This window comes from Eutrigla gurnardus (genome assembly GCF_963514095.1).
Source record: "Eutrigla gurnardus genome assembly, chromosome: 15".
In the NCBI taxonomy this organism is placed as follows: domain Eukaryota; kingdom Metazoa; phylum Chordata; class Actinopteri; order Perciformes; family Triglidae; genus Eutrigla; species Eutrigla gurnardus.
This window is the reverse complement of record NC_139938.1, coordinates 5,509,500-5,535,195: the sequence shown is the minus strand read 5'-3', so window position 1 is coordinate 5,535,195 and position 25,696 is coordinate 5,509,500. Positions and strand designations below refer to the sequence as shown.

General features: G+C 43.2%; 1 protein-coding gene across 10 annotated transcripts in view; it reads right to left on the bottom strand.

Annotated features, from left to right (window-relative positions):
* The window catches only part of LOC311026318 (RNA-binding protein Musashi homolog 2), a 227,110-nt gene that overhangs the window by 142,906 nt on the left and 58,508 nt on the right, over positions 1 to 25,696 (bottom strand). For all 10 annotated transcript variants that reach the window (XM_084029807.1, XM_084029810.1, XM_084029814.1 and 7 more), the window contains exon 6: positions 14,139 to 14,231. In XM_084029807.1, the coding sequence (XP_083885933.1) occupies positions 14,139 to 14,231 (93 nt within the window). The remainder of the gene's footprint in view (positions 1 to 14,138; positions 14,232 to 25,696) is intronic.

Genomic DNA, 25,696 nt, shown 5'->3' with positions numbered 1-25,696 from the left:
CTTTTGTTTGACTCGAGGAACCAAATCAGACCTCAACTCACTTCAGTGTTGATCCGTGTCAGTGACATGGGTAACACTTCTAAAACTCCATTTGAGTTTCCCTCCTTTTTCATCAAAAGGAAAAGTACATCTCTTTGGCATGTGTTGTACCCTCAAACCAGATGGCGGTGTGGCAATTTAGCTAAATGATTCCTAATTAAAAGAGGAACACCATTGGTGGAATTCCTTTTTTTTCCTTTCTAATTTGCGAAAGCGAAACATTGAACCGATATAGGAACATAATTCTGAAGTATGTGCCATTCTGCTAATTCAAGTCTGGCGCACCGTGGGAGGAACCTCATGCTGTGTAAATACCACTCGCTCTCTAAAACACATCAGCTGCCATCATGTGTGCATCTGCATTCTTCTTTTAGTGCACTTAATGCCTAAAAGAAGGAAGACGATCGCCCCGAGATGAGAGCACGAGGTTGGAGTCATGAAGACAGAAACACAACATATAAAGAGAGGAACTGATGTTAACTGACTACATCATTTCAAAGGTAAAGATACTAATACTTTTTAAGTGTATAAAAGTGCAGCTAATGATTATTGAAAGGCTGAATAACATTGCTCCTAATGCTTTAGTGGGATAGGAAGATAAAGAATCATATGAAAAACACACTATAAGTTGATCTTAATGAATTTCCATTATCTTCATAATTGAAACATCTTCACAAGTGAAATCTGTTGAACAAGTTTGTTAGAGAAGTGAAAGTGAGTCTTAAAGAAAAAACGGGATGCAAAATAAATTACGATTTATAATTTATGTACGATTTATTATCACAAAAAAAACAACTTAAATCCAATCGGTAACACAATAGAAATATTTGTTTCTTAACAAAATATAAAGTGATACCACTGTATTTAAGTGTATTTTGATGATTATCGGGATAATATAATTTTTCCCAATTATTTTGGATAATCGTGATGTGAAATGTCCACATTGTCCCATGCCTGCTAGCGGGTAAACACCATGCGTATGCTCTGTGGGGGTGCAGGTGATGGTTGTGGTGTGTACAAACACTGACTGGCACCACCACAACCGATGCCAGCGCACAGCTGTAGCTTAGTTGGCTGGACAAAGACAAGCAGGGACCAGGGCCACGTCTGGACTGTGGATTGGGACCAGCTTAAATAACCGGTGTGCTGTACCGGCACTCCTGAGACTGGAGATAAACACACGCACGGACATGCTTCAAACAGGCAACCTATGGCACTAAACGCACTGCATATACTCACAAACACAGAGACTGTTACATTGTGAGAATACATCTTAAAATGAAGGAAGCTCCTTTATTTTATTTCCATTTTTTTAATTTTACGCAAAGATTGACATCACACGTTCTAAAACACTGCATTCACCTTTTTTTCCCTTGAATAAACAAAAACAGCACGCGCCTCCTTTTTGCTTTTATTCAGTGAAGTAGAGTGTGTGCTCCATGTGCCTATTAAGATGTACCACGGTGTCGGCGTGTCACTTCTATTCACATACCAGTTCCACATTAAACAAGGTTGGAGCCAAAGCAGGCAGCGCACAAGCAGATGGCCAAAGTGACATTTACTTCCCCGAGTCGGTTTTGTCCACAGGACCGCACACTCAAATGCATGTGCACACAAAATATTTGCACAAATATCCCTGTGCCAATTCCGAGCGTGTCAAAAACGAATCAATCAAACCGGCGCATGCAATGTGCATCCTTGTGCAAATCCGTTATACTCCTATCATAGCGTATAGTCACCAAGCTACAACATGGAGGCGGCTTTTTAAGAAACACAGCTGTAATGGCAGCTCCTATTTCCCTGTTAGTTCGGTTTGGGTTTTTTATTTTTTTACACACAGTCATTCACACAGCGAGCTGGCAGCTGAAAGACTTGCTGGCAGATGCTTCGATGCAATCAATCCGTCACTTGAGCATGATACCGCCTGTCCATTTTCTGTTCACCTCGTATCACATTCAAAAGGAATCCAAGGCTGTTTCCAAAGTAATTCCGGCCTGCCCACAACACCAGCACCAGCAATTAACACTTGCACTATATGACACAGCTCAGCAGTCAAGGACGTGCTTCCAAGTTCAAATCATTATACTACATTTTGAGGGCGTATCTGTGATAAACACTGCATGGGAAGAGAAAAAAAAAAGGGGGGGAACTGAAACAAAAGTAATCCGCGAGCCAAAATGTTAAGTGACACTCATTTGGTCAAGCCAATTCAATGAATTTAATGAAATGCAATTTCGGCTTGGGCAATACTCCCACCAGTTGGTCTGAGTGTCAGTGAGAGGGAACATTAACATATCCCTGTCTGTCACGAGCACATCCAACACAGCTGGTTTCACCTAAACCACTAGAGGGAGAAATACGCTGTGATTTACCACAAAAGACAGTCAGGTACTCAATGTGTGTGTGTGGAGAGGTTCATTTGAATCAGAATGCTAAATGTATGGCCTTGTAAGGACCGACGTGTGCCTTCCTAGACTACAAGGTGTATGTTAGTGGGTGATTCCTCTTTAAAAAGGGGGATGAGTGCGAGTGTTCCTTGGTGGCTTTTACAAGGTGTGATCAGCTGGAAGAGAGCGATGCTGGGCTGGCAGTGGGCTTATCAAAAACAAGTTGAGGCAACGCTCCAGGCAAGACGGAAAGAGGGATAAAATCCATGCTTCTGCTCAACTAACCATCAAACCTAATTACCTGTGGATAGGACTTATGGGCCACATGTTGGGTTCAAAGTTTCCTGATCAGGAAGTGGCTTGGGAGGGAGCTTTGGTGTGTGTGTGTGTGTGTGTGTGTGTGTGTGTGTGTGTGTGTGTGTGTGTGTGTGTGTGTGTGTGTGTGTGTGTGTGTGAGAGAGAGAGAGAGAGAGAGAGAGAGAGAGAGAGAGAGAGAGAGAGAGAGAGAGAGAGAGAGAGAGAGAGAGAGAGAGCCTGGTCAATGTGTCCGTGACAAAAAGATTAGGCTGAGAGAGGAGACTCGGTGCCAGATCTTGGCTCTGTGCCATTAGTTCAATCAAGCAGATTTATTTAGCTTTTAGACAATTCGACCAGAACCCTGAGATACCACTTCAGAAAATAAGCTAAAGATTATTCATGGCATGGCAGCTAAGATAGGGATGTGTCGACGCTCCCCCGGCGACAAACGCACGCCCGCTCGCCCGCCGCGTAAGTCCTTTCTTAGGAGCGAGTATAAAGGCATAGAAACGACGGTTAATCGGACACAGAGGTCAGCAGGACAAAGGGAACCATAACGACCGCCATGTAGACACACACGGATAAATTAGCCTAAATATGAAACAAGATGCGCCACTCTAATGTCGACCTTCACCTCAGCCCGTAACCCCGAAGTGCTTTCTGTTTTACCAAGCGGAGAAATGCCTGGTGTAATTACCGATGGCCTCTTTTCACTACGGACACTCACTGACGAGTCGACAGTACATTAAGTGCATCTTATCTTTCAATACCAGCCTGATTTTATATTCCACCAGTTCGCATCTTCTTTACGATGCGCCTGGACGTGGATTTTTATAAGATGCATTTACCATTTATATCATGATCTACCTTAACTGCATCCCCATCAGTATATCCCCCCTCTCCTCACATAGAAACACAAAAATGGCTTCACAGCTCCACCAGCTCACGTTGATATGTCGGTGACATACGAACAAATAAACTCAAACGGGCTACTCAGTGGATTTCCTATGTTCATCCATGTAAATCATATTGGAAATGTAAGGTTTTATATTGTTTAGTACAGTTAAATCATCATTAGGTTATAGAGGTATTCTAAAAAAAAAAGTCGACCAGTAACATAAATCTCAGCACCGTCAGACATCTTTGTTAATTCTTTCCGCCCCAGGTAACTCCCCTGGAAGTTGTGACTGCCGTACAGTTGCTTCAAGTCAAAATGAGCTTTGGTTGAGCGTGCAGTAATACAGCAGTTTGTTCCCTTCAATCATTGCAAAAGGGCTTTGGAGAGAAACAGCAAGAGAGCTATTAAATCACTCAAAACTCACCGGTAATTGTTTAAACAGCTAATGATCAGAATAGACCACCATTCTGCCCAACATATTATCTAAACAGTATGCCAGGAATAAAAAAAAAATATGGGTTCTGATTATAGACTGTATATGGAGTACATACATTGACTGAAACATACGTTTTAATTTGATTTCCAAATTGCAGTGTATAATGTTCCAGCCACCTTCAGACTCTCTCCAGCGCCTGTGGATCAAATGATGACTTTGATTGGCTCTATTAACTAAACACACATGCAAATAGGTGGATAAGTGGACCCATTTTAAAATCTAACCCATAACGTTAGGCACATCAGTGGTCCATTTACACCTGGGTAAATGTTCTGTGCAATGCTGTGCAGACAGGGTGCCGGTAGTCCCCCCCCCCCCCCCCCCCCCTGTTATTACAGTAGATGAGCACTGAGTCATTTCACTGTATGCGTGCCGCCATTATAAATGAACAAATGCATCGACACCCGCAGGTTGTAAATATGAATATAGCTAACTATGAGATAGCAAGCAATTACATTTACAATAGACATTTATGGTCGCCAGAGGATACAGCGTGATGTGATGACGTTTTCTCCAGCGCCATCATGAGACTGACATGTTTTGGTTCGGGGGGGATTGAAACTGTAACTGTTCTGTAAAAAGTAAGAGGGCTTCCTGTCTCGAGCTCCTCCTCAACGTTACTGTTTTCAGTGAAAACGACCGGTTCGGACTTAAACATTTGGCTTAAATCCCAGTCGTAAGCAAAGCCTGTGAGGCTGCTAGCATGGCTTGGAGAAGCTGCCAAAATGTAAATAGAGGTTATAAAGATTCTTTAAACAAAGATGCTGTTACAGGTCGGAAACAACTGGAACTGCTGCATTCACATGTTTTACTGAAACTCCATTTTTCAATGCAATTACCCCGTTTGGCCTGGCCTACTTTCTCTGCCCTGGCTACATATCACAGGACGTAATAAGACTGTCACTACTAATGTTGGATTTTACAGTCGTATCGACAGAGAAACTAGCAAACATGCTCTTGAACATTATCATTACAGAGAACGGATGACTTTAGGCCTTAAATGTAGATCTGCTAACACGAAGAGGCCAGAGGACATTCAGACACACAGGAGTGAGCGTTTCAGATATGTGAAACCGTCGAGACTTCATTAGCCCCTCGCATCGCCTTGTGTACATTTCCATGTAAGAACATTTACCCAGTGATTTGAGAGGAGGCTGTGCGGTGTGTGGGAGGCGCTCATAGCCGGAGCTGCCTGTGGTCCTGGTCACACTGCAGTAGGTGGCTGAAGAAGCACAGGCGACAAGCTACTCAGAGTCATTTCTCTGCACTTGTACTGAGTTCCCTTTTGTGCTGTGTAAAAAATAAAAAAAGGCTGTGTTGTGGGATGCCAGTCAATCAAATGGAGAAGGCCAAGTACACCATTATGTTAATGTACCTATCCAGTTCACAAAAGCATATGATTATGTGTGATTGTTGCTGTATGGAAGCGTTAAAACCGACATTCGGCAGTATATCTTTCTCTTTTTACATCTTTATCAAAAATGTTATTGTCCTGATTGTTATTAACAATCAGGACAAAAGCTATTTTTTCCCTCTAGATAAGTTTATGGATTCATTTTGGAAAACCTATTACCGGTGTAAGTTGTGGACATTTAAAAAAAAAAAAAAGGACAATACTGAATAATATTGTAAGACGATATACCTCTAAACATGTGAATAAAGCATTAGAGCAGCATTGTTTTGCTGTCACCTTGTGGTTGAGGCGTTCGGGATGAATCCACCCCGAGGACCAAAACAAACACCTTGAACAAGCCGTGTGCATCAGCTCAGATGTACGCCGAGCATTCTGCACCGTCATCATTTCAGCCGTACTGTCGACTGCCTGTTCTCCAGGTGGTGCTGAGTCATGGTTCATGCACGCTGGTTTGGAGGGGGTGGGAGGGGACGGGGTGTTAACAAAAATGTCTGCTGAGGATGGAAAAGGGTTCTATGGGTTGAAGAGCAGTTTTGCATCCTCTTAAAAAAAAAAGAAGAAGCCTTTCAGATGAGAGCTGAAATGTGACACCATCATTTTGTTTCTCATTTGGCTGTGACAAGCCGGGACACGAGGTCTGTCACTCAGAGGCCGGCGTCGCCTTCTTGGGACCACCACTCAAATACGCCTCGTCTCCACTACACTTAAAAGCATGCACTTCAGACTCAGCAATCTGCTCATCCAACGCCGGAGAAATAGGAATTGAAGGGACTTTGAAGGGATTTTGCATGGCATGTTAATGTTTTAAAACAATTAAGATGCTAGAAGGTGGTCAGAGCTTGTTGTGAGGCTCATAAATGGGATACATTGGAAGAAAGACAACATCAAACTTAATAAAACAAAGAGGAAAACATTCCTTAATATGCATGACCACAAGTACTATACATATTACGTCTTATAAACATGGTAAATTGAGGTAGTATGAGTTGCCACACTGAACTCTGAACACAAACTGTGTGTTTCTTCGCCTCCCGCTTGGTATTCTGCATCGTGGGTTCCTTTTTGTCTGAAAGCTGACGCTTAACACAAACAAGTTTTTTTAAAAGTCTCCCATGGAGTTTTATACCTCTAGTCGTGCTATGTGGCTGTTCTACTACGAGTGTTTGCTCAGTACAAGTGCACACACGGGTGATGCGGTATACAGTCCTACCGACGGTGTCACACCGTTCCACTGATGTATGTCGCAATGTGCCAGCACAAATCGGCTTTGCAAATAGGTTTTATGAGGCAGGAAATGCTCTCAACACATTTTTTTACACCTCGAGGCTACACTGAATGCAACCAATATTGTTTGTCCGTTTACAAGAAAAACTTCATGTCACGCTCTCACATTATTTTGGAATTATCTCCATAATTTGAGCCAATTTTGAGGCAACAAAAACATGCTAAAGTGCAGTTTCCTCAAAGCATTCCCCTGGACCTTGCCTTCCAATAATGTCCAGCCAGCCTGCCAACCATTCAATCCCTTTATTCCATGCCAATCTTATACACAGCATACTTCTGTCCATCTGGGAAATAAACCCCTTCTTTGAATCGCGAATCCTTCGGAACCGTTCTCCCACATGGGGATTCCCTGAGGACCAGATTGCTTTTTGCAAGGCTGAGGTGGAGGCGTGAAGGTGGAGGCGTCCACCTCCACACGGGTTTGATGGTGAGACTGCTGCAAATTACTCATGACACTTCCTCTGATGACATTTTTCAACCTCTTCTCAGTTGAATGGCATCTCTACCCCCTCCCCTACACGCCGCCGCCGCCCTGCAACCATCCGGCGACCACCAACACCCTGCCCCAACACACACACACATTCATTTCCCCTCCTCTATTCGTGTCACAATAGCACGGCAGAGATTGCTGCCTCCTGCCTTCACCTGATTGACCCTTTGAGCAGGTGCTGGATCTGATCCAATCACAGTCAATCTTGTTTAAACATTTCATTCTTTAAGCAGAACAGGGGCTCAAAATTCCATCATTCAATGACCCGATCAGTCGCCGATAACACAATCAAGCCAATCCCGGCTTATCCTGAGGGAGCCATTTCAGGAGGGACAGCTGGGAGATGAGACTACACACCTACAGAAAGGTGTCAATCTCCTCTGATCCACAGCTCTCGTTGAGAGGCGCCTCTGCTGAACAGCGTCTCGGAGGAGGAGGAGGAGGAGGAGGAGGAGGCCGCCTGACAGGTATTTCTGAGGATCAGTAATAGTCAAAAATCTATTTAATCTTTTGTTAACGGTCTTATCCTGTAAGTAAAACACACGTGCACGAACACAAACCCTCTCTAATACGAAGAGAAACGCGCACTCAAAATAAAAAATGATGCCAATACTATAGCTCAATTCTTCAGCGGCCATTTAAAAGCTACTCTGTTGGAAATGTTGCCGGGCCACTGGGCAAATAAAGGTCAAGGGGGATATGAAATAGTTTGTCTAACTGGCCCTCAACCCCCCCCACCCCCCCCCGCGTGTCCCTGCAGCGCCACAGCCGAGTCCACATTCATAGCCAATTCATTTATATTGCTCTGCCCTTCTCCCTGCCATGGTCTCAGTCACTAACTACAAGTGACTGCAATGAGATTGAAGCCTCTGGCTAAATCGCCACTGCAAGGCACATGCTCCATCATTGCGGCTCTGATCACTCCTTATAATCACTGGAACCAGACTATATCCTCGACTGATTGGGCGAGTCGCAGCCGAGAGGAAACAATCACAGAATGTCAGCGGATGATGGACAGTGAAACGTCGGAGTAGTAGTGGTCACTGCGAGCCGCCATGTAAATGGCATGCAAATGTGCACCTGCACTAGCTGAGGAAGTGGAATGAAGGACTGTGGCCTTTTGATTAGGTTCTTTTCACTCATATGAAGTGTATTTTTTCCCCCCGCATTAATCATCCATGTTTTGCTATTTCAGACAATGAACAGAGCTCCTCGCAGCTTCCGGCACATCAACACAAGGAGAAAGTGCATTGGATGGCCACCTTCACAGTCCAGTGTAGTGAGCTTAATTGCATGGTTATCCAAGGTAGAATTTTAATTCTGCAATCAAACACATAACACGCGATACATGACAGCAATGTCACGTGTATTATTATTGATGATATCTGCACAGTATATGTGCACAGTGATTTACATGCTCTTTGTAAGGGCTGTTGCTAGGCCTCGGGCCAAAATCTCCTTCACAATATGGGTCATTTCATATCTTGATTACTGTATGTATGCATATAGTAAGATTTCCTGGTAATTAAACAAAAAAATAGTCTATATGAAATAACCACATGGTTTTGTATACTCTTGTGTGAATTAAATACTCACGACACATGCAAATTACTGAGTATTTTGTAGTATATTACTGAGCAACAGGTGCTTGTTATTATCCATTTAGACCATGTTATCGTGTATTCTGAACACTAAATATATGATTTCATGATGTGATTCTATTGAAAGATGATAAATCAGCAAATTGAATTATCAACCCACTCTAGCTGATACTAAAGGTTCAGGTCCAACAGGGCAGTATTTCATGATTTAGTCTGCTACTTCTGATTTTACAATACTGTTGTTAATTGTTTTGAAGGCTATTTGTTATGTTTTGTTTTTACATGAAGGACCTGAAAATCTCCACTCTTGTTCGCTCTGAACAACAGTAGAGCACTTGTTCAAAGTGTGCAAAATTAATTCATACAGTCTTTACAGATGGTCACACAGTTATTTTTCTTCCTTTTACAAAATCTTAGGGCACGCAAAATGTCAGCCGTGCTATTAGATTACCAAAGCCCCAAAACAAATTTCATGCACTAAGCAAAGAATCTCTTTTTTCTGATGCTTTTATAATTTCCTCTCATCTGCTTCCTCTCAGTGACCGTATGAGAGAAGTATGCAGACGCTCGCCCGGCCGGAGGTGAAACACAAACACTGCTGCTGCAGGCCGACCTCTTCTCTGCTCTGACAATGATCTCTGTCCACTGGCATCGATATCTCTGCAATGTCCTCCAACAGGTCATCGCTTTCCTGTCCCCCACGTTGAGACCGTTGTCTCATCTTAGGGGAGTCCGGGCCTCTGCTTTGCTGGTCTACCCGGTGACCTTTTGTGCGTCTACCTTTTATCCCTCCTGAGCCCAGTGGCAGTGAACTGGTTAAGCTCCTCCTCATCCTCCTCCCATTCAGCTCCACCTCCAGGATCTGGCTCTGGACCAGTGGAGCATGAGAACCAGGACAGCCTGGACATAAAGGGACAATTGTGGCAGCCCAGTGACATGGAAGCAAGTAGCTCTGATTAAACTGAAAGTCAGCTTCGGGCTTGCACTGCAAAGCCCCGGCCAATGGACAGGAGAGCAGAGACGGAGTCAGTGAGCAGGACTTGTTTCAGCTTAGGCCTATAAGGGCACTATGAGATGCACTCAAAAGCTGATTACAATAAACCAATGAGGAAGCATTAGCCAACCCAGCTAATTACGCCTTTAACTGTCTTTTCATGCCTGGGCAGGGCTCTGCTGGTACGTCAGATCCAAATATATAAGGTGTCATCACACCCACTCCCATCTTTAATCAAGTGCTTGCCTCAGCGGAACATTTTGGAGTGGAAGGTGTTTTGTTAGCAGGTGTTTGAATTATTGGAAAATGAGAGGGCATTTATCACCATACCAAACCAAATATATGCATGTACTTAAGGGACCGACAAGTCATTTTGCCTTATTAAACCTTCGCCTTATATGCAAATGGTGTTATTTAAAGCTAGGGCAGGGTTTTGTTATATTTGTTGTAATTCTGTGGATGTCACAGTGTGACTGTATAAGACAATCATACATGGTAAACTATCAATAAAGTCTATTTTTAGTACTTTTCCCTTTATTTAATCAATACAATACATACTGTCATATAGTGAAACCTATTTTGCATCTAAATTGATGCCTGAATATGTCGCCATGTTATTAGTTAGCTGGTTACGGTTAACAAAGCTATCTTCTCTGCACAAAAGTGATCCAGCAAATTGTTAAAACTAACAACATTTAGAGGCTGCACTGCTGAGAGTTACACACTTGCCAGAGAAACATCAGTTTGTCATTGTCAGCTGTGGTTTTTGTTTATGTTTGGCATCGTGCACCGGGACCGCTTGAAGGTCCAAAGTTTGGAAATCTCAACCGGGATAATTCTGACCTCCAGGTTGTCTGGAACACAGAGTCTCTACACTGATCTGGTTCTGCAGATGTGTAGATACTCCAACAAGTACCATAGTAATACTTTGTAAGAGGTCACATCCCTACAATTACATCTGCTGTTCTTTAACCGATCTCTGACCTTGGATCAAGCACGGCTCTAAACAAGATAAAGCGTTTCCAAATTATAGAAAACCCTAATACATAATAAGAAACAATGTTCAGGAGTGGGACTTTCTGCTTGCTATGCAAACACAATCAAAGGCAGGAAGTAAACATATTTAAAAGACACAAATGATGATGCAAAAACATAACAAAATTATCAGATGAAAATAGCAACAAAATGGCAACTTTCAGGGCCTACATATGAAGGAAATCCAAGGGCTAACATTGTCTTCCCTTACAATTCATAAGTTTGCACAACAGCACACAATAGCACACGGATTCATTTGACTTTATTGCGAGACAGAAATAGCAGCAGCCTCCAGTTAAGAGTCCTTGAATATAAAGGGAGGCCAGGCAGTGCTGATAAGATTGTCTCATTTGGCTCGCGGGGCTAAGGTGCAGTGTGCTGCCTGAGAGAGGAGAAATGCAAGGCAGGATGTGGCTACTATTAGGCAGGTAATGGGATCCATCTGAGATGCATTAGAATCAGTCAAACAGAACCTCACTTCGGTTCCGTTCAAATGACTGTCGCCAGCGCTTCAAATGCACACCTTCAGCGTGTACTGTAGGTGACAAACAACCCCCCCCCCCCCCCCCCCCCAACAAAAAAAAATAGAGAAAAAAAAGAAAAAAGGTAGCTGTGGGTGCAGAGGAGCTCCTCTGAAGTTGTGCCAGGTCTCGGGCATGTGCTCTTTCCTAATGGTGACGGCTGGGAGAGTGGCAGTGAGAGACTGATGTGCATGAGAGCTGTCAGCCTCTCCCCATAACAAATGCCACCTCTCCCCCTGACAGAATGGAGACAGAAGGGAGGGACTGAGGCGGGGGAGGGAGGGAGGGAGGGGAGGTGTGGAGGTTACAGACAGAACCTGTGACCCAATTGTGGCCACACCAGCTGTTTCCCCTCCACTGCCTCCCAACCGCCGCCATCTCTGTGGACCACATCCTGCTAATTGGCCTATGCTGCCTAGCACACGCACGCGCACACACACACACACACACACACACACACACACACACACACACACACACACACACACACACACACACACACACGATATCAGTGAAATGGCTTGTTCCCAGTGAGGAAGAACATTCGCCAGAGCCGTAAGCTGTACTTGCGTGATGATTGATAAGTGCTCCAAAACAAACTTCCTACAAATATAAATAACTAGCTGCCCTGCGACCATGCCCACTAATGCCCCCCCCCCTCCTTGACATGCGTGCATGCAGACGGACAGAAAGACAGACCGACGACTGACTGACAGACTTGACACGCATGCTGCCACCAAGATTCCACGGAGGGGAAACTGAATTAATTGGTTTCCCCGTCTGTGGCTAAGTCCCCGGATTGGTGTGTGTGTGGCGATAATGGCGGGTTGCAGTGACGGGCAGGTTATTTAATAAATCCCGGGATGTGTAAGGCAGAAAGGGAGGACACGCTCAAAACAGAAAGGGAGCGATACTTTCTTTTTGCTCTGCGTCTCGTCTGCAGTCGCCCACAACATCTCCTCTGATTTGCCTTTTTTTTTTTTTTTTTTTTTGCTGGAGACACTTAAACCTGCCCATACGCACACACACACACACACACACACACACACACACACACACACACACACACACACACACACACACACACACACACACACACACACACACACACACACACACACACACACACACACACACACACACACACACACACACACACACACACACGCACCTGTAATCATGCACCCACATAAATACACTTAATCGCCGACACACTCACGCATGGGGAGAGCAGTGCTGCAGACACATCCAAGCATGCACAAGTAGGCTATAAAAGCACACAGAGAAAACATGCGCGAGATCTTGCTCAATCAAGTCTGATTTGTTTGTTTCCTCCTAAGCATTTGAGGATTCCTCAAGGAGGGGAAAAACTTTGCATAATCAAGTCAATTATGTCATTCAATCAAGTCGAAAATCATTTGGAGCCCTTTCTCAGATCCATTGATTGCGAAGTCGTGCTGGATATTTGGTGGCCATGTTCTATTGTGCAAATAAGCCGTCTTTATTTGGAACGGCGGGCCGGGCCACGGCGAGCTCTTTAATGCCACTTCCACAGATAGAGAGCAAAAACAAAGTCCTTCACCTTGCTCGCTTTCAGTCAAGACTATGACACAGCGTTTTATAGGGGAGGGCTGGTCGCATACCGTCTCGGAACAAAAAGAAAAAATAACACTTTCTATTAATCCACAACGGTTCTTTTGTCTCCTTTTGCGACATGGTACATTATGTGCCCTGCAAAAAAAAAGAGTCCATCCTCGGTGAAACTGTTTAAACTCAAGGTCAAGTGCTGATGTTACAGGGACTGTATCAGCTGAAGGTGACCTTGACTGATGTGGAATATGACATGAGGGAAATGGATCTACGCTCAGTGTGGGGACATTATCTGTGAAATGCTGCCACTGTAACAAACCGCGTTTGTGTGTGTACGAGAGTGAGCGTGTCCGTGAGTGCGTCCGTGTGTGTGTGTGTGTGTGTGTGTGTGTGTGTGTGTGTGTGTGTGTCCTTGTATAAAAGGGTGTGCATATATGCCTCGCTCTGCTGGGGGTATTGGTCATGAGAACAGCATGCAGATACTGCTGCAGCAGACAGGAACAAACAGCTGAATGTGAGCCTCTGCTGAATGAACCGACTGTGCTTTTCTTACAGACCACACTGAAATAGTGTTGCTACAATATCAAAAACCCCAAACATCCATACCCTTATATTTATAATCATAGTTCTTGCCAATGTCATACTACCAAAGGTAAGAACATACCCTTGTTTTGTTTTGTTTTTTTGCAGATTCTCCATTTGCTTGTTTGCTCTGTGAGCAACATGCACGTTGTTGACCAGGCATGGTGAAGCCACCGCCATATCTTTAGCCGTTTGCTTGTCATAATAGAGATTGATTTGTCTTACTGCCTGGGAAAGGAGCCAAACTTCTCACTTCTTTTTAGGCTCATATCCCTGCTGATTGCTGTTAAGATTGGAGTGCTGCCCGTATGGTCTGAACCACTGTGACACTGCCGGAGTGACGGGAGCACTGTACGCTGATTGTGCAATCATCAGATTAACATATTTCACTCATAAGCATTGACTTGAAATAATCTCACATCCAACAACACAGCATGTAATGGAATCAAAGGGTCGGTTATTGTGACAACACTGTGTGGGGTAATATAGAAAAAAGAAAATCAGTCTTACCTTCCCGAACTGTTCAAAATACTGCTTCACATCTTCCACTACTGTATTGGCTGACAAGCCACCCACAAATATTTTCTTTGTTCTTGTGACCATCTGGAAAAGAAAGAGGGGCGATAGCAGAGGTTTAGTGACGAGGCTTCAAACACACTGCAGACGGAGCAGCACCTGTGATGATGCTGGATATAAAAAGGAGTGAGGACACGCCGTCGCTAAACGGGAATAAACACATTCACACAATCAAGTTTCAAAAACACTTTAGTGTGATGGCAAGGTCGCCAATGCTGAAGGTTGACGCAAAAGCGGCTCGGAGAATTCCCCTTCACGATGACATTTCAAGCTCTAATCACAACAGACTGTCGCCGGATTAAAGAGCTCCATTTCGTAAAAAGTTTCTGTTCATCTTTGCAAAAATGAAATAATAATAATGATAATAATAAAAGAACAACAGATATCATTTATGGACTTTCACAAAAAAAAAAAAATTAATGAGTGCTGGAAGATGGAATCAGAGTGCATTAAAGCCTCATTTACTTTCAAACAGCAAGAATATTAAGGATTATTACCCACGGCATCAAAAAGGGCATGAACATCTGCCGCGGAGAGTACATGCTAAATTTAGGAGGACTATTTCTCAGGGAGATACAGTAATGCAACACCAGTGTCAGTGGAAAATCGGTCAGGGACTATTTCTTTTTTTTTTTTTTTTTGCACAGGATTAAAAATTAACCCGTGAACTTATGAAATGGTATTCATGCACCAACATTCAGCAGCAGGCCCAGTCGTGTCCTGAAACATCTGGTCAGCATAGCTGTTGGTTTGTCTTGCCCCATTTCCATTTGAGATTTTATACATTAAACTACACTGAGAAGTCAGTGTTATCTATAAGATGAGATATAATACTGAGGCTAAAGTCATTTGTGTTTTTATGACTCCCATGTTGTTATGGTCATAGCTTCGGCCTGATCTGACTTTGTAGTGAAAGGCTGCTTGAACACTTTCACCTCAGGCAACCTAGTACAGTCATAGTGCAAACTAATGGGCTGGTTTGACAGATGGAGAAAGGACCGGAGGACGGCAGGTTAACACATTTCCCTATATATATATATATATATGTATATATATATATATATATATATATATGTATATATATATGTATATATATAGTACTAGTAAGATTATATAAATATATATTTCAGAAATTCACAGCTCCGGTCTCCCTCCGCTCACCAGAATCAAACAAAAATAAACGTCCGGGGCAGGATAAACACACTCCAGAGATGCTCAGCAAACTATCAGTAAGGTTGAAAGAGTCCGCCTTGATCAAAATGCTGACCGAAACACTTTCAATCTATGAAAGAGGCTTAATACTGTGAGAGAGAGAAAAAAGAAGCAACATTCAGCTCGAGCTGAAGTAACCATCTGTCAAGTGCTTTCCAGGTGCACGCAGTCTCACAGGCACATAGCCTGCACATATGCACACAGCCTCCCACACATGGGCCCTCTCCTATTGCAGGGTTGTGTTGCTTCTCTGATTCTTCATGTTTCTCTTATCGCATTATATTGTTTTACCACTAAGCTTTAACTGAGACAGCGTTTGTTGGCGGGGGCAGATTGTGCATGAAACTTCATGTACTTCAGGGTGACTACATGAACCAAAAAAGTAACCACAAGATTGTGGAAATATAAGCATGCGTTCATTCCTTGAATATACACGTTATCAGGGCAAATTCTGAATGGACTGCAGCCGCTGATTGCATCTATCCGCTCCATCTGAATGTCCCATTCACAAAAGATATTGCACTAATGATATTACAGTGCAAACACGCCCAGAAACTTCTGCAGCTCAGTGCCCTCGATATGACCTCTGATTTCTATCATCCGAGTATAAACGTTGCCTTTGCGCCAAAAACACAGTCGGCAGAAAATTGGCAGAGGGGAAAAAGAAAAATGAAATTTGCACACCGCCAACTACAGGTCCCGACCGCCGAGGTGCCGAGGCATTCCTCAAAACTTCAGGCGAGGAGTTTAATGGTGACGGAGCGAAGCCGTACTTGGGATTTAATATCCGAGTCCGTCGGTGTCCAAGAAAGAGGCATGAATGGGAGAAAAAGGAAAATATCCTTCAATGCCGCCATGATCAATGGAAAGTCTGGGCGTTACACGACTTATGAACGCACTTCAGTTGCCACCGTCTTTTGGAAGATGCAAAAAATGTTTGATTGTTGATTTTATAGAAATTAATTTATATGACCTCACGTGCAGAAGGCAGAGGAGCATCCAAGAAAGCTCCTAAAAGGATCAGTGTACAGAAAGCTGGTTTCCCTATTAGTCCGACTGGCGGTGCGGATTTAGGAATATCTAAGTTGTCTCCAATTTTCGTCCATCCAACAATCGTATTTCCTGCTGTGTAATGAGCATTACAGGCTCTCAGCGAAGCTTATGGGAGATTATGGAGGGGTTTTTGTCTTACTTCACAATGTTTGACTGATAGTGGTGGATATGCAAAAAACATTGAGCGGCTGGTTTGGGGTTATATGCTGGCCGAGGCCCAGCAGCTGCATCCCCCTCCCTCCCCCCCGGGCCTCCGAGGTTATCGGGATGATGCCGCGGGCAGCCCCAAGCCAGACAGCTGCTGATAAACTGGCGGTGCGAGTATTTATCAACATCACTCTCTTTTATCATTTCCAATCTGGGTTAAATAAAAAAAAATAAACAAGTCAATGTTCATCGCTGCTTGCCTCTCTACATCAGCTGTTTGTCCTGCTCCCCCTTCTGGGCCACCCAGTCCCCGGCCAGTATTCAGCCTTGTTCAATCACGCTACAGTCAGTCAACTTCTCAGCCATGTCTTTATACTTTGACGTGTCTACCCAGTAGCTGATGGGATTGCTCGAGTCCGAGTACAACACAATTACTCTCTCCATCTTTCTCTCCGTGGCGACAACAGACGAGCATAGCTGATGCCGCTCTCATCTGTACGGATGTTTGATGCATTTCAACTAACGACAACTATGTAAGCTATTCCCGGACTACTTAAAGAACCGCTGTTATTATTTCCCCCCCGTGTAAATGTGCAGCAAGTGCAATAACTAAATAACCAAGCTGATTGGATGGACAGGAAATTGCATTTAATTTGACACAGATCATTTTACATCTTAACGAATGCATTTTCCTTTTAACCAAATCACACACGACGCGATAATAAGCACTGGGGAACAGAAAATTCCCTTCACTGCATTCACGGCAACATTAGTTCTGATCGTTTGGGTCTGGCTGGGTGGAGTACTTTGAAAGTCTTTCGCGACAACATTCCAATTCAAGCTGACAGATTTGAAAATGGACCACTCTTCAACCCAGTTTTTTTTTTTCCTTTAACCCAATTTCTAACATTCAGTTATTTTTGCACACCCCTAAGAGACAGTAGGGAGAGATGTGAGCGTGCATGGCGACGTGTGCTCACACACGAATGTGTTTCTAATTTTCTTGAGTGCGCGGGGTTGTGCGCGTGAAGGGCTGCAACAATTACTGCCCTAGTGCATTACCATGGTAATAGGAGGCGAGCTGCGGATACAACCAGAGAGGCAGAGGCACTCTTTATCGACACTTGTTAGCAGCTTCTACCGATGACAGACAGGACAAAAGAACAAACTACATACCTCCTAGAGATAGCATAACCTTAAAAGGTCATCAGGAAAAGAAAGCTACAGAGGTCATCTCATGATGCCCGTCACTTAAGAAATGAGGGCTAGCTCTAAACCATCTCCAGGAGTTAGGAGAGGATGGAATTAATTTAAAGCCCATAATGGCATCTGGGGCATCTTGATTTTCATAAAACTGACAATATCTATATTTTTCACAATGCAAACTCTGCATTTGGATCGTAACATTGTGCTTGTTAGCAAATTGATGCCAAAAAATGATATACCTTCGATGCCAAAACCAGGCACAAACCTGACACCTCGTAAAAACCCCTGAGCTATTTAAAGGGCCAGCGTGTAGCATTGAGAGGGGTCTATTGACAGAAATGGAAATATTATTAATATGTTTTCAGTTATGTGTCATCAGTCATCCGTGTTGCACGGCCATGTCTCTGCGGTAGCCCAGAACGGACAAACCAAACACTGACTCTAGATCGGCCCACTGTTCTCCTACACACTCGGCACACGGGAGAAGTTTCAGTTTGTTGCAACATCACCAATAGATGCAAACAAATCCCACACACTCCACCTTAAATCAATCAAATCCACCACCACAAAAATCATTTATATTGTCTATTTTATGATTTTCACCAAAAGAAAGATACAATGTTCTTGATCCCCAGGACCTTAGTGATGAAAGGCCAGAGATGTTTACATGCCAGAGTAGGGCAAGTTGTACCCGACGTGTCGAGGCCCATTTAAGTTTGAAGTAGAGTTCATGTTGAAGACACAGACACAACTGAGTCAGCTGGACCGGTGAAAAGTGCTGGTTGTAGACAAGGAGTGACAATATATTGACCTTGTCCATATGTTAAGTCAAATTCAGCGTTTTTCCCATCCATAAACTTAAATCTGCAAGTTTATCAGTCACTTTAGAGGTGACCTCTTTTTTTTTGCAAGCCTTCACAGACTGAGACTCAAATAAATGTATAAAAATGCTAAATATTTGCAAAATAACACACACTGGCAGTTCGGCTACCTTCATGCACGACCCTGACTCCCAAAGCAACAGAGATATACTGTATCTTTTTAGGCCACGACAGGCAGGTAATATCAAAGTCGCTCACTTTGATGACTTTGATGATCTGCATGCGTGTGTTTGTGTTTGTGTGTGTGTGTGTGTGTGTGTGTGTGTGTGTGTGTGTGTGTGTGTGTGTGTGTGTGTGTGTGTGTGTGTATAATGTGTTTCTTCTTTATCTCACAAAGCATAAACAGTGCACCTCATTCATTGCAAAATCCTTTATTATATGGTGCTCCTGGTTTAAGTGTGCTATAAAAGCGGGGGCTGCTGCGAGAGCTGAGGAAGTTGAAAAAGATAAGCCTGTGGCTAATATTGCAGCATACACTATAATTATTATTTGTGGAATATTTTTGAGGACGTCTACCTGTGGCAGCGAACACAATTCGGAGAGCCTCCGTGTTGCGCCGACAAAAAGCTATTAGTGTTTTTGAGCAGAGAGAGAGAGCGCAAAGACGAATTCGGAATGTTATTAACTCCTTAAGTGGGACGTGAGAGGAGATAAATATAGTGTGAAACAATATAAAATAGGGGAGAAGCAGGCAGAACCGAAGAATAAAATGTGTAAAATATTTATGCTAATTTTACATAGACTTTTCAGCTCCGATGCTCAAAGAATGTTGTCTTTTTCAGTTTCATTCAAGAAGGCGTGGCAACGACAGAGACAGTGACAGAGACGCTTCATGGTTTTACTGGAAAAGTTGTAAGCGGACACCTCTGATGCCGAGGAGAGGCGGCCTGAAATGTTCATTATTGGATTGCGGATCAATTTCTTCACCTTTTTTCTGAAACAGTTTTTCAGCTCTTCAGCACGGGTGAAGGTTTATTCTACCGTACGTGGCTGTATCGCAACGTGCAAAGGGGGATATTTATCAGGAGAGCAACATTTTGCACCTCCTCAATTTTCAAATTTAGCGGGGTATTTATGCAGACGGCCCATGTAAATGAGCCCCGCCTCGGTGCCCCCTATTTGCATAAAGTTGCTGTTTTGACGCGTGTTGCACATGTCTGGGAGGCCGTGGAGCACGAAACTGAAGGTCTCCGCCGATGAACTCGGAATATTGATTGAAGAGAAGACACTTTTGGAACTGCGAGTGTTTATTTATCCCACAAGAAGGGAGCTATTTAACTAATGTTTAGTTAAATAGCGAGATGTCATCACCTCAGCGAACAGATCGATGATGGAATGAATTATGAAAAAATCCATATGGAAGATTTATGCTTAAACTTTTAAACTCTTAGAGACTTAAAAAGAAATACAAATAATAATGAAGTAATGACAGTCTACTTAATAAGCAGCTGTTGCTGGCTGCTTCAGTCTTATCTCATCTGTTGCATCGTTTCTTCTTGTGTTGTAGTGATGAATGGAGAGCTGCTGAAAAGTAACGTCATTATGCATTCTTTCATTCTAATGCGTCTCCGCCCATCTCTCTGCGTCGCTGTTCCTACCCGGCTTTAGCCTTTTTGTGCACATAAATAAAATAGTGCTGAAGATTTGACACCTGCTTATCCCAGACGGAGAATTGCAGACTATTTATTTTTGCCACAGCGGTGAATCAGGCACAGTGGCTATTTGTATGAATTTCCATGTTCTCCTGTCATAAATTGTGTCTTTGACCAGGAATGTGTTAAAAATACATATTGCATGATTCCAGACAAAACGTTCCAAAAAATCCTTTGCGGACCAATTTTACAATCATAAATAAATACTGGAGCATTTTAAAGCAATACCAAGGTTTCTTCAGTTTGGAAAAGGGGTCTCCTTTATAAATTAGGAATCCCTAATTAAACTGTAATGTTAGAAGATCAGTGAACACTAAAAGCAGTGCTGCAACAAAAAAATGGCATCTGATTGCTGGTGATATGTGTTTGTGTTGACAGAGTTCAGATAATATATCAGTTTGTTCTAAATTGTGGACATGTGCTTCTATTAATTTAATGTCAAAAACGGGAGCGTACCTATGTTCCTCGCTTTGTATGAAGCATTTTCCTATCGGCTAAGTGAACGGTTAAGCCCCTCTTTTCTTTTTTGGAGAGAAATGGACATTTTCCTCCTCTTTTTTTTTAAGTTTGGAGTTTTCTGTTTTGGGCCCATACTTTTACTCTTTAATTGGTCATGAATACTGCTGGATTCAGAATCTTATTTTATATATATTTCTAACCAGGCAAGCTAGCGAGGAACATAGGACCCGGGGAACATAGGGATGACCCCTCAAAAACTAGGTCATAGATGAATACCCTATATTTAGTTATATTGTTGCTTTTTTTATTTAAATATAATTATCGCCTATTTCTAAATTTTAAACCATCAACACTATGGTTGCTGCTAAGTGAACTGTAACTAGAAATTGGAAATAAAATCCGGGATGCCCCATATTACATTATATAAGACTTGAACGTTAAATAAATAGCATAGCATCAGTAAACTTCACAGGTCTGGTTCTTACCTCACTTCCTTCTTTCTATTCTAATGAGAGCTTCTAAACCTTTTGATTCTGTCATATTCCTCATTAGCTGACTGTTTCTTACTGCAAATGTGTTGTTGGTGGGTCTTCCAGTCACCCCTCCCATCGTAAACACACACCAACACACATGCACAATGTGCCGGTCGCTGAGATCACACATCCAGCAATGATTACAAGGTGTAAGCCTTTATCATGGCCCCCACCCCGCACACATACGGCCTCACAAACAGCTGTAAACACAGAGCGCCAGACAGGCAGGAAGCAGACAGGGGATTTTGGTGTCATTTCTCATTCCTAAAAATAATGGGACAGATAGAAAAAAAAATAAAAAGCCATCGCACTTTTTTTTGTACCAGCCACGATTGTTATCATTCGAGCAAGGGGATATAATTACTGGCATTCAGATCCTGTCTGCGGCCTCATTCACCAGCAACCAGAAAGCACCAGAAAGCATCTGTCAATGCAATGTAGTATGATCAAAGGCCTAGACGTTGTACACACACACACACACACACACACACACACACACACACACACACACACACACACACACAGGGAAAACATGGCCAGTCCAGGTAAACACTGCCTCTGCTCATTTGCATCACTGGAGCTGACTCACAAAGAGAAAACACAGCCAATAAACAACAAACAACAGCACAATCACTTTTGCTTTGGAGGGCGTTCTGCACATGATAGCAAACGGGAGCAGAGCGCACGATAAGTAAAGCGGGATTAGATCATCATCAGCGAGGGAGAGAGAAGGGGGGGGGAAGGTGAGGTGAGTGATTAGCCGCGGCCATGTCTTTTGTCGAGCTACAAGTCGAGGACGAGGGGGCACTGCCTGGACCTGTCTCACTCCCCTGCATGCCCTTTTAAAAAGTGGCCCAATCTCAGCTCTAGTGTGCATAAATAGATCTGTAATTGCTTATTACAATACAATTAGGGCAAAGGAGATGAGAGAAGGAAAGATGCTTAGTGCAAATGTGGAGTGACAGGCCCAAGCACCCAGACCCGGGATTACAGTAGCCATTTGCAGACGGACAGAAAATGAGCGCGATAAGAGAGAGAGAGAGACAAAGAGGGAGAAAGAGAGAGAGAGAGACAGGAAGAAGGAGTTGGGGGTGGGGGGGGGGGGCTGTCAAGCACAGGGCAGAAGCTAATGACAGCCCTGGCTTCGACTTGCACAGACGTCTTTGAAGCGCGGCTCTGATCAGAGCTGTGATTGCCACCGCTGCAGGGCCACCACTCCTATATTAACCTACACTAACAGCTATTCAGTGAAAGTCACAGGCCCCCCTTTTTCAGAAAAACCGGACTTCACGCCCGAGCTGGTCATCTGTGGAACGGCCAAGACGTGAGCGAGGCCCACGCGTGTAAGGGACGGTGTTTGCATATGGCCTCGTTATAACGGTGACAGTCAGGCTGAACACAGGGCCGGTTAGGGCTGATTAGCTGCACTTCCCTCCTCAACCCACTACAGTTATGAAGATTGATAGAAGCAGCTTAGAGCTGATTATAGGGCCCTGGAGATGCATGGGCCCATACCCAAACAGCACATTCACACTGCATTCACAATGAGCACAGCATGCGATCAGCAGGCACAGGCCAGGCATTAAGCAAACGTTACAGCTATACGAGGCAAATAAGAGAAATGGACAATGCCAGAAGTGCTCTTAAGAGCCTTTTTGGGAATATGAATATTATGCTAATTAGACACTCGCTTGTGGCCAAATCTGGGACATTTGAGGGAGCATGTTATGAGCAGTTAACAAATTTCCGAGACAATATATTGTGAACATGACTGGATATCTAAAATTGACTCCAGGGTTAAGAGACGCAGCACGCCCTCACGTTGCCATGGAGGTCTATTTAGCATGCAGAACGCTGAAATTAATCTCGTTTAGACATGAGCCAGTCGTGCTTTGAAAAACAAAACAAAAATAGTGGAAATTCTTAATACTCTTTGGTAATATGTCCTACAAAAGTGGAACATGTTTTGGCAGTTCTTGTAGAGGAAAAATAACATCTTTGTTCTCCACTTTAATGTCACAGAAATGTGATCGAGCAACAAAATGGCCCGTCAAAAAGGGTTTTATTCTCTTTTATGATGAATATCACAGTTCAACCCTTTCATAAACAAAAATGGTCTTATGTAAAGGCACCCTGTGGAGTTTTTGACCTCTAGTATTGCTGAGGAGCAATAACAGCTTCACGCTGCTCTGCTGAACAATGGTTGGAGGCAATAAGGTGTAGCAAGGTGGAGAAGAAGACTGCTGGTGACTCAGCGAGGATGGATTAGGAATAAGGATTGTATGTGGAAGGAACCTCAAGTTTACATGCAATGTAAGTGTGTTAACATAACTTTTATTTTTCCCAACAGAGCAGTCGGTGTAAGGCAAACCCCTGTATTTCCATTTACCTTTTCATTCTCAGTTCCATTTTTAAAATCAGAAAACCTGTTTATCACATGTGTAATTACACGGAGAGATCATGGGGAGAAGGATGTGGGCCTCAATGATCTAATCCTACTGACGTTTAAAACCCCATGCAGAGGGGTTTTTCAAGCGGTGATCATTTGATCCTCCCTCCAGTCCAGCACGGCACAAACTGCCAAGGAGGCAGAAGCAGGACCCCGCAGCCCTTTTTAACTGCTATGTTAGGGGGACCGGGCTCTGTTTGGGTCTCTGCTGCCCTCTCCCTGTCTCTGAACCTGCACCAGGTCAAATCACATCGACATTCATTCACATAGTCCAGCTACGAATACAGTGCGAAAATAGGGAGACATGCACTCCCCAATGTTTTCAAGTACCAAATGTAAAATCTACAAGCCAAACTATTATTATCACAGAGGAATTTGAGACAACAGATTGCTAGGAAACATTACAAAGAGGCAGGTTACCGTGGTCGAACACAAACATTTTCTCTACCGTAAATTATCTCTCTGCCTCAGTGCCTTTTCATAACTTGATGTTCTCTTGCATGATCCTCGACCGATACCAAATGTTGATTTTGGTAACAAGACTCCAGTTTTAGTACCCACAGTAAGAGAGGGGGATATTACCATCCAATTACAATAATGGCTTTTTTTTCTTATAAAAAGGTAACCTTGACATGCACCCTCTCCATTGTCCAGCTCAATCCATCTCTTTAATCCCCTCGCTATACAATATATTTCCAGAATACACATGTTTGTTGCCAATTAATAAGATAAACAGCTGTAAAATGCCTTTCTCCAAATCTTACTGAAAACATGAAAATGTAAAGGAAAAAAACATTCTCAATGATCCACTCCTAGAATGCGTTTGTTCATCACGACAGATTTCTAAAGATGATCTAGATCGCTCTGCCTGCGCCTTCATACTTACATCCTAATTTTCTTACAATAGGTGCAAATTGCATATTTAATGGTTGTCACCACTTGCAATAAAAGTGATGAATATTCAACAACTACTTGTGGGGTGAATGAAGTCCTTCCCTTTCAGTTGATTAAGTCCTGCATCCATCTAACATTGGTACACTACGACAGCGACGTGCTTCCCATTCAAATTCCCTTTGAGCCTATTTCCGGCCCGTCTTCAAACGTACACTTCAGAAGGCCACGCAACGTTGAACGCCGCTGGATGAGAGCATGGGACATATTAGCCAAGAACAAATCTCTGACATTGTAAACTCTTCTCTTGTCCGTCACTGAATCCCTTGAGTTGCCCGTTTTCACCATCGTCTCACCAGGTTGCCATGGGAGCAACAATCTAAGGCTGAGACTCTATATAATTCAAATCCATGGTTGAGTCTTGAATAAAGCATGAATCTATTTAATGCTAGAGCTGAAAGGATTATTCTCCCAGTCGATTGACAGAAAATAACTACTTTGATAATCAAGTCACTTTTCAAGCTAAAAATGCTGCTGCGAGCGTCTTAAATTTGCTTCTCTGTTTTACATCCGACAACCGCAACCGCCAGACAAAACAGGCTCTTTGAATGTCACCTTGGGCTCCGGGAAATTACCACAGGCTTTTTCACAATTCTCCATCATCTTAGAGACAAAACGTTTGATTGATTGAATAATGAATCGATTAGTTGGGAAAATAACCGGCAGATTAATCAATGATGAAAATAATAATTATTAGACGCAGCCCTGAATTAATGATGATAGCGTGTAAATAGTTTAAGCAGAATGTGACTCTCGCTGGCAGGAGCAGCATTGTTGTCTAAATATAAACGCAGCCACATATGACTAACTGAATGCAACCTTGTTAATCATTTATAAGTAAAACAAACTCCAGGCGACTGCCAAGATGATGGAAACACAATTCAGCCTACTACAAAGTTAATTATGCGGTTCATTGTGTCCCAAAAATAAACTCTAAGTGTGCATCATT